General features: G+C 40.0%; 1 protein-coding gene across 1 annotated transcript; it reads right to left on the reverse strand.

The window, feature by feature from the left end:
- Window positions 1–1020: 1020 nt before the first annotated feature.
- Window positions 1021–8816, reverse strand: slc4a1a (solute carrier family 4 member 1a (Diego blood group)). Its single transcript, XM_085351816.1, has 21 exons — window positions 8714–8816; window positions 7599–7675; window positions 7423–7478; window positions 6335–6441; window positions 6197–6243; window positions 5950–6115; window positions 5729–5864; window positions 5583–5652; window positions 5432–5474; window positions 5152–5336; window positions 4829–5036; window positions 4386–4589; window positions 4133–4281; window positions 3845–4039; window positions 3479–3724; window positions 3290–3379; window positions 2682–2848; window positions 2334–2575; window positions 2081–2250; window positions 1474–1647; window positions 1021–1382 (listed from the first exon to the last, which is right to left on the reverse strand). The coding sequence occupies exons 2-21, from the start codon at window positions 7623–7625 to the stop codon at window positions 1338–1340; spliced, it is 2727 nt and encodes a 908-aa protein (XP_085207942.1). The 5' UTR covers window positions 7626–7675; window positions 8714–8816; the 3' UTR covers window positions 1021–1337.
- Window positions 8817–13419: the final 4603 nt, after the last annotated feature.

A 13419-nucleotide genomic window follows, 5' to 3' on the forward strand; every position in this document is an offset into this window, starting at 1 on the left:
TTATTAAAAAGTGACATCATGACATAAAAAATACATAACAAAGGGCATATTTTACAACTTCACGGTTTTGTATGTTGTGTATCTATATATTATGTGACATGTCATTCAGCTAAACATGTTTTACTAGTCTGAGAAAGAAAACAGTATTCCGTTTAATGATCCCCTCTGTGTTATTATCATAGTTCAGGCTAATAATAAGTAAGAATAGGCCCCTTGTCTTCCAGAGCAGCAGGACTTTGAAGTTTCCTGATATCATTGAAGGCAGCATGAAGCTGAGTGGCAGACATGCTCCTCACGCCCTCTCCTCTTTCTTGCAGGGTAAAAATAATGACAAACTGTTGACATGTGATGTGACATATTGTGTTACTTAATGCGTTAATGAAAACATGCGTTTTAAGGTTGTCTTTATTTTTTAATAAAATTAAATCCAAAGCATGTACAGTGTTTTGCACACAAATGTGATGGGCAACATAAAATGCACGACAAGGAAAATGTATACAGAGTTTTACCTGATTATGTCATCAGTATAACAATCAATACAAACAATAAGATCTCAGCTTCAACTATCTACCTGCACTGCACATCTCATTTAAAATCACAAAGCATTTAAACACTTACACACAAGCAGTGCATTTATATTCTATATAGGCCAACTGAACAAAAAAAGTCTAAACTGTTGCATAAAGAATACACAAAGTAAATGGGAAAACTTCAGAAACAACTTCACACTTTTCTGAATAATCTGATACACTATGGACAAAAGGCACATTATAGTCTCACAAAATTAATTATTTTGTGCTCATCTGAAGAGCTGACATCAGCTTTCCTTAGCTTAAAGTAAGGTGAAATTACATTATTATAACATAGGCAGAACTACAATTTAACTGCATTGTTGTAATATTAAAGCCATGCTGTAATTGAGCACTAAAAGAAAATAACACTATTATATATAAATGGATCTATCTAACATCTCAGGGGAAAATATCTCTTATTTTCAAAATTCATTCATTCATTTTTCCCTGAGAGAAAATGCCACTCTGTATCTAAGTACATAAACAGCCACTTATACCTTAAAAAACATTTTTGAAATCCTAAAACCTCAAAATATTAATTAGTAATACCTGATAGGTCTCGATGATGAAATTGAATACATTTTGGTTGTCTGTTATGGTTGCAAACACAAATTTAGATGCAGAAGTCATATATTAATAAATGTCAGGTAATGCCCTTTAAAGACAAACAATAATGGAACAGTTTGAATCTGCAAAGAAGTGGCATCACTAAATAAAATGTGACTATGAACGGTATGGTGATGTTTGTGGCAGTATGGATCCATCCTACTCATCCTCCTCAAATGTCACTTTGGCGTCATCAGCGTCCAGCTGCAACACATGCAGATCAGGTTACAACAAAGAAATGTACATATGAAATGACACGAAGAGCTACATCTGAAAAATATAGATAAGCACTTACACATTTCATTTCCATGGCAGAGAAGAGCCTGCCAGTCATGAGCATGCGCAGAGGAACGGTAAGAATGAGAACAAAAGGCAGAGCCAGAGAGAAGCTGCTCATCTTCACCGCCCAAAGTACACCCAGGCACACGAGCTGGATCAGAGTGAACAGATGCATTCGCATGGTACTCACCTGTACAAATGACAAAAATAAGAGTGAGAAATGCACTAATTGACAAGCTATTTGGTAATTATTACACCATTAGACTTGGATATATAAGAAAAAGCAGGATGGGATACATAATCTAATGCAAGGAGCTGTGAACCATTGGCTGTTTTTGAAAGTACCGTTAACAGGTCTGGGAAAGTGAGTAAAAATGAAAGCAAGGTAAAAAATGATCACAAAGATATACAACAAAAGACACAAATGTGAGGCACAAAGCTACAAAGACATGCAAAAAATAGCAAATAGATTAAAAATTGTAAACAATACTAAATACTTTTTGTGCTCTGAGGAAAACTGTCTAACACAGTGAGTTAGCTTCAAAACATGAAGGTGTACGGCATGCAAATTTTTATGATTAGCTGATTAGTGTAAAATAAACTGTATTGTGCTGAATAGATACCCTGGTGGCATAGGCATCAGGGGGATGGTATTTCTTGGGAGTAATGAGCAGAAGGATCCTGTCCCACATCTGGATTCCATTTAGAGAAGTGATACCCATATAGAGGAAGATGCCAAACAAGGCTGTCATTGGAATCATCTTCAGAATAGGCTCCATGTAAATAGAAACTCCTGAAAATTGGCATGAGAGGTAAAATGGTTATTTACTCTGACTCTGAAGTGCCTGCATCATTGCTGTAGATGGCAGCACCTACCAATCATGATGGCCACAATCATGCCGCTGACCCTCTGCTCAATCACTTTCTCTATCTCTGGTTTGGGGCCCTTAGACATGACAGTGAGAGCATTGGCGTGGGTGACAGATCGCACAGTGGCAGCACTCAGCCAAGGGACTCCAAAGATAGATGCGATTCCTCCCATGGTGACCAGGATGAGAAGGTCCCAGTGGAAACCCGACCCTTTTATCATTTTCCTTTCCGCTTTGCTCACAATCAGCCTGGGATTCCCAGAGAACATTGAAAACAGAGATTTCTTAAATATTTTCTTTTTAAGTAGTTGAAATCACAAAAACTAATACTGTATTCGTTTAAAGTGTCACTCACGTAGTAATTTGGGACTCAAGGAAGATGAGGATGAAGACAAGCACTGCAGGTATACAGCTGGCACCTATCATCCAGCCGGGGAAAGGCTTCTTTTCTCCCATGGGATTGATAAACCATCCCCTCACCGTGGGGTTAGTCACTTCAATACCTTTTGGCACAACCAGTTTCTATGAGAAGACAGAGTGATGATGCTAATTAGAAAGACAGTTAAAGGTAGATTCTTTGGACTTCCATCATACATTTTGAGAACTGTTTGGATTCATAAAATTCATGCTAATGGGACAGACGTGGAGGGGGCAAGTTATCTTGCTTTCTCTCTAAGGGTTAGTTTAAAAAAGATAAGTTTAAGAATGCTAAACATGTGACATTAGAAAGGGTTTTGATTTGTCTTTGAATGTAGACACAGCTCTAACTGATCTCAAGAAAGGCACATTTCCATCTAATTTAGGGAATGTTTAAAAGCTCTGCACCTGATCACCATATAGGTGTAACTGGGTTAGAAACACTGAGCGTGTCAGATATGTATTTGGCTTGTGATTATTTGCACACAAAGACATGGATACTTTTTAAATAAATATTTTTTATATGCTCATTTCCACAACACTCACCTGAGTGTAAGCATCTTCAATGCTGATATCTACTGCAATCATGAAGAAAATAGCAATGGGGACTCCGAAATCTCCAATCAAACGACGAAGCTAGTAAGAAAGAGAGCAAAGGACACAAAAAGGTCAGATTCTCAGCATCTAAATAAAGTGTTGAGTTGGAAAACTTCTCCGTTCAAGACTTGATCTTACCCAGCCAGGAAAGAAATGGCCATTCTTAAATTGACGGAAGAAGTATGCAATGAAGAAGCAGCCAAACATCAGGCACATAGAGAGCAGGGCAGTGTTGGGGTATGCCCTTTCAATTTCAACACTCTTAACTGTTACATTTCCATCTGGATGAATCTCAACACGCTCCGTCATGACTGGGTGGAAAGGATTGTCCAGTGTATCATTCAGATATTCATAGTTCAGGATCAAAGGATGGGTTTTGAAGATCTGAAAAAGAGAAGGAATAGAATAGAATAGACCTTTGTAGTCATTGTACATGTACAACGAAATTATGAGAAAGTACAAGAAGATAAAGCAAATAAGACAGTTAGAGAAATCAAATTAAACCTTGAAGAGCTTATTGAAGGTCTCGTAGATGAAGATGAGAGAGATGAGGATGGAGAAGATTTCTTGGGTGAAGCGGGAAATGTATCGGACCAGGAAACTGCCCTCCATTGCCACGATGAGAACCACGATCACTATCAGCCACATACCCACCCATATGCGGCCTACGATGTACTCAATACCCTGCATCTTGCAGAACTGTTAAAAAAGGAAAAAAGGAAAGGAAGTTTTAAAAGTAGCCTTTAAGAAACTTGAGTTTTTGAGTTCTAACATGCAACGACTTTTACATACAACGAAAAAAGCTTCCTCAAACACCAGCAATGGTCCGGAAAAGCCGACGACAAGGACTGGCTGGGCGGCAATTAAACAGAAGAAGACACCCTGGGCGGCAGTGGAGATCATAAGCTCTGACACGCCCATCATTTTTTCCGTTTTGTCAGCTGGGTGCACACAATAAGGATGAATATTAATGAAACAAAGCAAATTTCTAAAACGAGTTAAGAATGCAAAATCACACATTTCTCTCTATGTCGCTCTCTTTTACCTAGAAGCCCTCCGAAGGTGATGGCTGGAGAAAGGGCAGCGAAGTAAATAAAGATGACGGCAGCAAGAACCTGAGGGTTCACAGCATCTGTGAAGTCGCTGATGTAGTGGCGGTAACGGCGCTTGATATCCTTCACCATGCCACCAAAAGGATAGCCCGTTCGGGCCAGAGGATCCTCCTTCGGCCCCGGTGGAGGTTGCAGAGCTAGAGAAACAAACAAATCAAATACATTTTATTTACTGCCAAAATCCTTCAGTTCTTCCTTATGCACGAGATTCTTTTAGTTTTTTTGTGTCCATTTTTTCTTTTTCTGTTACTGTGTACAATAAATTTAATCTAAAGGATCTATTACTCCCCAAACCTCATTGGCTCATTTTGCTGTTGTAGGTGTTGTAGATATCTCTTTTTAAACGCCAAATAGGAGCTTCTTATTTTAGTTGTACCTTTCACCCTTTCCCCAAAGGTAAGACGGGGGTCAGTGGAACGGAGTCTGTCACTCAAGAGTTTTTTCTGGAAGTCAATCACCGGCTCCAGCATTGCCTTATCTTGGATCTGAGTGGGTGGAATCACAATGCTGCAGTCCATGAAGTCAGCGATGGCATCTGTGATCTCTTTTGAAGTCTGAGCCAAGTGAGCTTCCAGGCAGAACACCTGACATAGAGACAGATATAAGTTTTTATTCACCTGAAACCAAACAAATGAGGTGTCCTTTATTTTGATTAAACTGCGCAATTTCTACAGAGGCATGTTTCCTCTTCTTGCTCACCCAGTCGGCCAGCAGAGCACCCATGGCACGACCGCTTTCACTGTAGTTGATTCCACTGTGGCCGGGGCCCACCAACAGAAATATGAAGCGAACAGGGATAGAAGACTCCAGGACAGACTCCATCACTACAGAGTCACTCAGCCTGGCGAAGGCCACCGCTGGTTTCTGCAGGAAGTCCAGTTCACCTGTGAGAAACACGCACATTTTGATATATCTGTTCCAGAACTAGGTACAAAAACTGAAGATAAATGAATGGGAAATCAGGAAAAGTTAGGCATACCCGAGAGGACAATTGAAGCCTCTACATTGTCAGAGCTGTCTCTCTGCAGAGAGAACAAGTAAAGTAGTAAAACATGTAAACTCTGCTTCACTGACAATAAATAAATAAATACACATATAATAATCTGCATAACCTCCCCCCAAATTTGTACCTTTTTCGTGACAGAAAAGGTCTGCATCTGAATATCACCAAAGGGAGTGACCACAGGTCCCTCAGTTTGACTGGAAGGACAAATCAAATGAGCAGTCATGTTTAAGAATTTGGCATCTTGCAAAAGAAATATGTTGTATGGGTTACCTGCGTTTCATCAGGAGAACTCTCATCAGGTCACTGTGATCACTGGAACGGATCACATCCTTGTTCAGCATTTCATCAACCATTTTCTCAACCACAGCAGACAGATTGCTGGCATTCATGTCAAGGATAATAGCACCTGGGGAAATGTAACACAGGTTTTAAAGTTTGATTTTATTCAGATATAAACAGTGATTTGTGTACACGTTAAGCTCCATACTCACCTGTACTCATGGCCTTGCGGACGTGGAGCAGGCTGGTAAAAGTGAGATAGGAGACATGAGAAGGACCCCATTTTCCTGTGGCCTGGTTAAAGTTTTCCTCGTAGCCCACCCAGCGGCCAGTCTCCTGCCAGATGTTTTCCTCGAGCTCATTCAGCTCCACATAGGCCTATGATAATTCAGTGTGATTAGTTCATTTCATTGGTGAATTTTAATAATGGATTTGAAACACTAAAAACTGTAAACTAACTTGGGCATCCCCTCTTGTTGTGGCATTGGTATTCAGGTTCAGAAACGCTGAAATAAAAAGACAGAGGTGTGATTTGTACGTAGGTATATAAAATCAAACCACAACACAGAGAAAACACAGACTTTAAGAAGACTTTACCCTCTGAATTGGTGGGAATGACGATGGGCTTCGGAGATGGCTCATCCTCTTCCACCTCCTCCCTCCCCCTTTCAAGGTCAAAGTCATCACTCTGACCTGGTATGGTCCTAGTGATAGCACCAAAGGAAAACACTATTTAAGATCAGGGATCATCATGAATTCTGCTCAAAAACACCTTCTGACATCACATCAAGTCTTACAGGCAAGTCGTAAAGACAAGCAAGCAGTTGATCTGTGATTAGATATAAATTAAAAAAATTACATTGCCTTATCTGTGTTTTTAGAGAGATTAACTTTGAAGTCAGTGATTGCATTTAGCAAAGTAAATATCTTTCCTTGATTAAATCAGTCAAACCACTCACACAGTTAGTCTGTCATTAGTGTCATTCTGAAAATGGCCACAAGATGGCAGGCTTGCTCAACTAATTTGTTAGCTGCTTTGTAGCGTAACGATGATTGGCTGTGTATCTCATTGCTGACCTATAAACTTAAACTACCTCTGCTACCCGGAATTCATGATAATTAAACATTTGTCAGTGTGCGAGCTTTTGTAAGAGGCATCCAGACCTCTCTTTCCTACATGACTTAAATCAAACATAATTGTAAGCTGTGGCTATTGAGAGCAGCCCAACACGCTGTTAGGCAGGCACTATAATTGTAAGCAGCTGCCCATGTATTACACCCAGAAGGTATCTCGCAATATACAAATGTCTCTTTTTGATATTTTTCTGACCATCTGATAAGCATCATTAAGTTTATGTGCTATTCTGTTGCTAAACTGCGATCAAGTAAATGTGGATGTTTTCACTTAATGCAGCTGACTACTGCTATTGCTGTATCTGAAAACCTAAACAATTAGCCAAAAGAGCCTAAAAGCCTCATAGCCTAACTTTGTGATGGAAACTTAACAGACAAAATAGTTTGATTAGAACTTAACCTAAATACAGTCATGGAGGAAGTTGTTGGGGCAAGAGTATGCTCATTCTCATTTGAGGGCAGGGAAGGACCCACTTATCTTATCAGAGACACCACAATTTCAACATAAACATGGACTGCAGTTTTGCTTAACGACGCCAGGAGGAACTCACAGCATCACTGGAGAAGGGAAGGCTGAGCCATTGTCTTCATACGACATGTCACTGCCCTAGATATGAGCAAAGTTGTAAAAGAAGTCATTGAAACAGCTGGATGAAAATGGATCAAAAAAAGTGACATAGATTTTAGATGGATGAATGGATGGATGTAAAATCACAAAACAAACAACCTCCTCAAAAGTTAAGTTGTTTTCCATGGATGTTGGCTTATCTGTCCTCCCAGTTTTCAGATACTTTCATGCATTCCCTAAGGCAGAGGATGAATGAACATATAATTAAAAACACATGGGATAACTAATAAGAAATAACAACACCTCACTATGGACTAAGTGCAAGACAGGTGTTTTATCTGTTGGGATTTCTGGCATACTTTGATTCCCTAAATGATCACAGTAAAACCTGCTTTGATCTTTTTTAGGGAGTTTCAATGAGGAATCCATCATATATCATCCTCGTTCGTCAGCAGAGTTGCAGCTGAGGGCAGATAATCAACCAGCCGTTAAGAATATGAACTACGTTACAGCTGAAAAAAAGGCCCTACAGTCTTATCTCTGGGTTACACCCTTCAACAAGACACATCTCTTATCCTCAACAGCACTACAGTAATAATTTTCAAATTTTGGACTATTTGGTATTGAACCATAAGTTATAGAAAAATATTATAAATCTAACTGAAATTTTTTTGAGTGTAGTGTATTTCAAGTTTTCAAACAAACGAACAAGTCTTGCACTTTTGGTATAAATGGCAACCGAAAATATTTGTTGTTGGACACCTAAAAGGTAGAAAAATAAAGGTTTCACATTGCAAATCTACTCTATACCAGATTCGAATAATGCTTTTGCAATTCTTGGAACAAATGACATTAGTTAGTTTAAGTCTTAAGAAGGCATTGTCATTTGCTGATAAAGATATTTTTCCCGGCACTGAAAATATGCAGATTATTAAACATATAGTCAGAATAAGCAGTAATATATATTTTAAACAATAATAAAAATCTAAACATTTCATGCATGTTCTATCATGCATTCAAATTAACAACAAAAAGCGGAAAATAAAGCAACAAATATAAACAACAAATTTTTTCTTTAACAAGATTACCAGAAAATTACTCAAGCAAATGAATTAATTTCACTCTAAACTTCTTACAAACATGTCAGAAACATAAAAAGCTTGACTCTATGTTCCTACTGGAGTACATTCCGATATCCATCCTGTTTGACCCCTTCCCTGTGGATCATTAATGCTAAAAAGTGTGAACCCTACAACAGGAGGTAACACCCCTACCTGTACACAGGTACTCCTACCAGGTTTCCAGCACAGGAAATAGGCCGATCACAGGCCGAGCCGTTCTGTCAGCTTCAACAAGCCCGGCGACAAAATGAGCCAGAACAAGCGAAAAGACAAATACAGCAAGAAAACTAGAGTAGCGGGAACACCCATATGAAACTACGTCGACCGTAAGAGGTGCAGTACCCTCCTGGTCCTCTGGTTGGCTGTTGGGGCAACCTGGCAAGGAATGGGTGGGGGGTGATAGAGACAAACATGGCTATCAGCCTTAGACACCTTGACATAGGGATATCCCAACCCTAATTTGGACGATCCGCCCTCTCAGCATGAACCAAGTCTGGACAGGGACAGCATGAAACAGCAAGCTGTACTTCAGCTTGTCGAAGGAGCACACATGGGCCAAAGAGGGTAAAGAAGGGGGCAATGTACAGTATCAAGAGCAGAGCATCCTACTACGTCAGTTTGTTTACGTACTGGGGATTCCCTCAAATTAGGGGTTGGGTGAGTGATGTGATGGGAACACATTAAACTCAACTTTTTTTTCGGTTACAGCCTTCAAGCTCACCTGGTTTGTCCCTCGAACATGTCATGTGGTATCAACAGGGTGAGACATCCTCAGCAGTTGCCTGGCGGTGGAGGCTGGTAGCTGGTGATAGATAAGCCACACATGGATGTGGCTAGACTGAGAAAAAGTGTAAAACAGATGAATAAAGACACAAAAACAATAAGAGCAACATAATTTTTTTCAAAACATGTGATAACAGCTTGTGGAAGAGCACTGCTAATGAGAATTTACTGCAGTGCAAGTCCAAAAACAAGTGCAGTTATCAGTCAACACACAAAGTAAACTGACCGTTTTCCTGTTCACAAGTCTTCTGGGGGTAAAACCAACCATACAGGCAATCTGAAAAGCACTCCTGTTGGCATTCACTTAAAGCCACAGAACACATGATTGTCATCACTGATAAACTAAATGCATTTTTGAAGGCTTCAGTATCAGTTCTGTATTAAGATATGTGACCTGGGCCCAAGCCAGCATCCCTGCCAGCATCTGCCAACGCCAGCCCCCCTGAGCCTGCGTTCAGTGTGAGTAAAACTGATTAATCCCGTGTGTTTTCCCTGAGACAGCAAATTCCAATCATAAGGCTCTTTCCAGTTTCTTAGCAGGCCAATAATAAAGTGGTGTTTTCTCTTTCTGAGTCTGCAGATTTACAAATTAGGTGTTCTGTTTCTGAGAGGGAGAGCAATATAACTATGTGTTCTTTTTCTGCATTGAGACTGAATGCTGTAGTGTAAGAAAGACTTGTGCTATTTTGTGCTCTTCAGTCTGTACAAGCTGCGTTAGCATCTGAGGGAGACAGTCTCAGAGATTGCTTTATGAAGGGCCATCCAAGACACTGAATCCCAGCTGCCATGCCCCCAGTCATCCCATGTGTCCTGTGCGTCTTTCATTGGGTCCTGCACAGCTCAAGTCTTAACTCAAGACTGTGTGTCTGAAATTCAACAGCGTCTGAGTTCTGGACTTTGTTTATGGCCCGAACTATTAGCATTAAAGCTAGCCTTGGTGTCATTCCTGTCTCCTGTGTCCAATATTTGGGTCTGAAATTCATCCGCCCATCACACAGCCTTAAATATGACAGATCTTGGATCAAGATCACAGTCTTTAAAACTGCAAAGTTTGGCATTGACACTGTGGTTGGTGGAGAATGTGCTGTTAGCGACTAATCTTGCAGATGTTGGTGTATGATGTTATGCCGTTAGCCAGAGATTTCCAAACTTTTTGAGGTGACGGGCCTTTTGTATGACCTCTGATCAAAATAATAATGTGAATGTGTGTTTCAGAGAAATTTACCAGCTTGTGTAAAGTAAAATGAAAAAAATGAAAAATGAAAAAAATTCTGAAAACATGTATAACACATAATGTGCTTTATGTAGCTTTGTTTAAATGTTGTATTACTCACAAATACTTGTATATTAACTATCTGGCGGCCTGGTATCTGGCCGATAGTGGTGTCCATTGATATCACTATGAAACTATGAATGAACACTTTTGGAATTAAATAGTAAATAAAAAAGTGTGAAATGATTCAAAACATGTTTTATATTTTAGAAGTAGCCATTCTTTGCTTGGAGTACTGCTTTGCACACTCTTGGCATTCTCTCGATGAGCTTCATGAGGTAGTCATTGTTTTCCGACAGTCTTGAAGGAGTTCCCTGAGATGTTGAGCACTCTTTTTCCCTTTGCCATCTCAACAGGGTTTAGGTCAGGTGACCATGGAGGCGAGACCATCTGGCGCAGCGCTCCATGACTCTCCTTCTTGGTCAAATAGCCCTTACGCAGCCTGAAGATGTGTTTGGGGTCATTGTCCTGTTGAAAAATAAATGATGGTCCAATTAAATGCAAACCGGATGGGATGGCATGTCGGCAGAGGACGCTGTGATAGCCATAATGTTTAAGTGTGTTTTCAATTTTCAATAAATCCCCAACAGTGTCACCAGCAAAACACCCCCAAATCATCACATCACCTCCTTCATGCTTCATGGTGGGAACCATGCATGTAGAGACCATCCGTTCACCTTTTCTGACAGGGCAGGTGGAACCCAAGATCTCATATTTGGATTCATAAGACCAAAGCACAGATTTCTACTGGTCTAATGTCCATTCCTTCTGTTTCTTGGCCCAAACAAATCTCTTTGCTTGTTGCTTTTCCTTAGACCATAAAGCCCTGATTCACGCAGTCTCCTCTGAACAGTTGACGTAGAGATGTGTCTGCTGCTGGAACTCTGTGAGGCATTTATCTGGGCTCTAATCTGGGTTCTTAAAGTAATGATGGACTGTCATTTCTCTTTAGTTAGCTGATTGGTTCTTGCCATAATATGAATTCTAACAGTTGTTAAATAGGCTGTCAGCTGTGTACCAACCTGACGACACAACTGATGGTCCCAACCCCATTAAGAAGGCAAGAAATTCCACAAACGAACCCTGACAAAGCCCACCTGTGAAGTGAAAACCATTTCAGGTGACTACATCACGAAGCTCATTGAAAGAAGGCCAAGGGTTTGCAGCGCTGTAAACAAAGTAAAGGGATGGTGACTTTCAGGAATATAAAATGTAAAACATGTTTAGAGTTATTTAGCAATTTTTTTCTTTGCTACGTAATTCCATATATCTTGCGTCGTATATTTGATGTCTTCAGTACATTTACAATGTAAAAATATAAGATAGTAAAAAGTAGTCAAAATAAAGAAAAACCATTAAATGAGACGATGTGTCCAAACTTTTGACTGGTAGTATACATACAAAAAAGCTATAAATAATAAACAGCCTGTACCAATAGCGGGGTCTGAAGTTCTGAGACTACCGCTGAAAATATATGTAAATTCATATATACGTGTATATATATGAATTTACAGATACATGAGGAAGTCAGGAGTGGCAGAGAAGTATGTGAGGGTTACGCAGGACATGTAAGAGGACAGAGAGATAGTGGTGAGGTGTGCAGTGGGAGTGACGGATGGGCTGGGATTAAATCAGTGATCAACTCTGAGCCCCTTGTTCTTTGGTGATGAATAGGCTGACAGAGGAGGTCCGGCAAGTCTCAGTGCACTGTGATGGTTGCAGACAACATTATGATCTGTAGTAAGAGTTGGGAGCAGGTGGAAGAGAGGCTGAAGAGTTGGAGGTATGGTCTGGAAAGAAAAGGAATGAAATTCAGTAAAAGCAAGACAGAAAATGTGTGTGAATGAGAGGGACACTGGTATCACAGTGAAGATGCAAAGAGCAGAGTTGGTGAAACTAGATGAGTCTAAATGCTTGGGGTCAACAATCGTAGACAATGTACAGTTGACAAAAGAAGAAGAGAGTTCATGCAGGGTGGAGTGGGTGGAGAAGAGTGTCGGGGTGATTTGTGAATGAAGCATAGCACCAAGAGTAAAAGGGAGAGTTTACACAATGGTAGTGAGACCTTCTATGACAAATAGTTTGGAGATGATGGAACTAATAAAAAGACAGGAGACTGAGATGGTTTAGACATGTGAAGAGGTGGGATATATTGGACAAAGGATGATGAATTTGGAGCTGCCAGGCAGGAGGGAAATGTTTATTAGAATAATCAGCTTAAACATTTGAATGAAAAGTTTATTCTGTGAATTTAAAAAACTCTTAGCATTGGTCTGCTCCCTTTGGCTTCAATGGCAGCACCATTTGAGCTGCACAGGACTCCAAGTCAGAAAGATGTGAAAATAGTAAAATGCACTCATAAAGAAATCACTGTAACATATCTAAACAGTAGAAACAGAAAAACCGTGTTTGTCATTTGTGACTGTACTTGGATGCAGTCCTTTAAGATAGACACATGTCAGTGTGCTAACAGGGGCACAGTGGCAATGCTAACATACTGAAACTACCAAGACAATCTAATTAGAACTAAAGTCAAAGTCATCTGAGGAGGCATCAAAGTCAGGGGCTCAAAATAATCATATGTCTAATAAGTGTATCTATCTGCTCTACTTTGATTTTTTAAAAATCAGACTTGTGGTGTACATTAGAGGTTTTTTTTCAAGTTTTCAAGGACTCCCCTTAAGCTGACAGTGTGAGCTCGTCAAATATGTCTTCATACCCACCAGCTAGCTAGCCAGACAGTAAACAGTAGCTGGAACATTTTTTGAAGTGACTGATTTCAGAGTTTAGAAACACTGGCAGA

The sequence above is a fragment of the Diplotaxodon limnothrissa genome, linkage group LG4 (genome assembly GCF_057381915.1).
Source record: "Diplotaxodon limnothrissa isolate DT_005_m linkage group LG4, D_limnothrissa_male_GT1.1, whole genome shotgun sequence".
In the NCBI taxonomy this organism is placed as follows: domain Eukaryota; kingdom Metazoa; phylum Chordata; class Actinopteri; order Cichliformes; family Cichlidae; genus Diplotaxodon; species Diplotaxodon limnothrissa.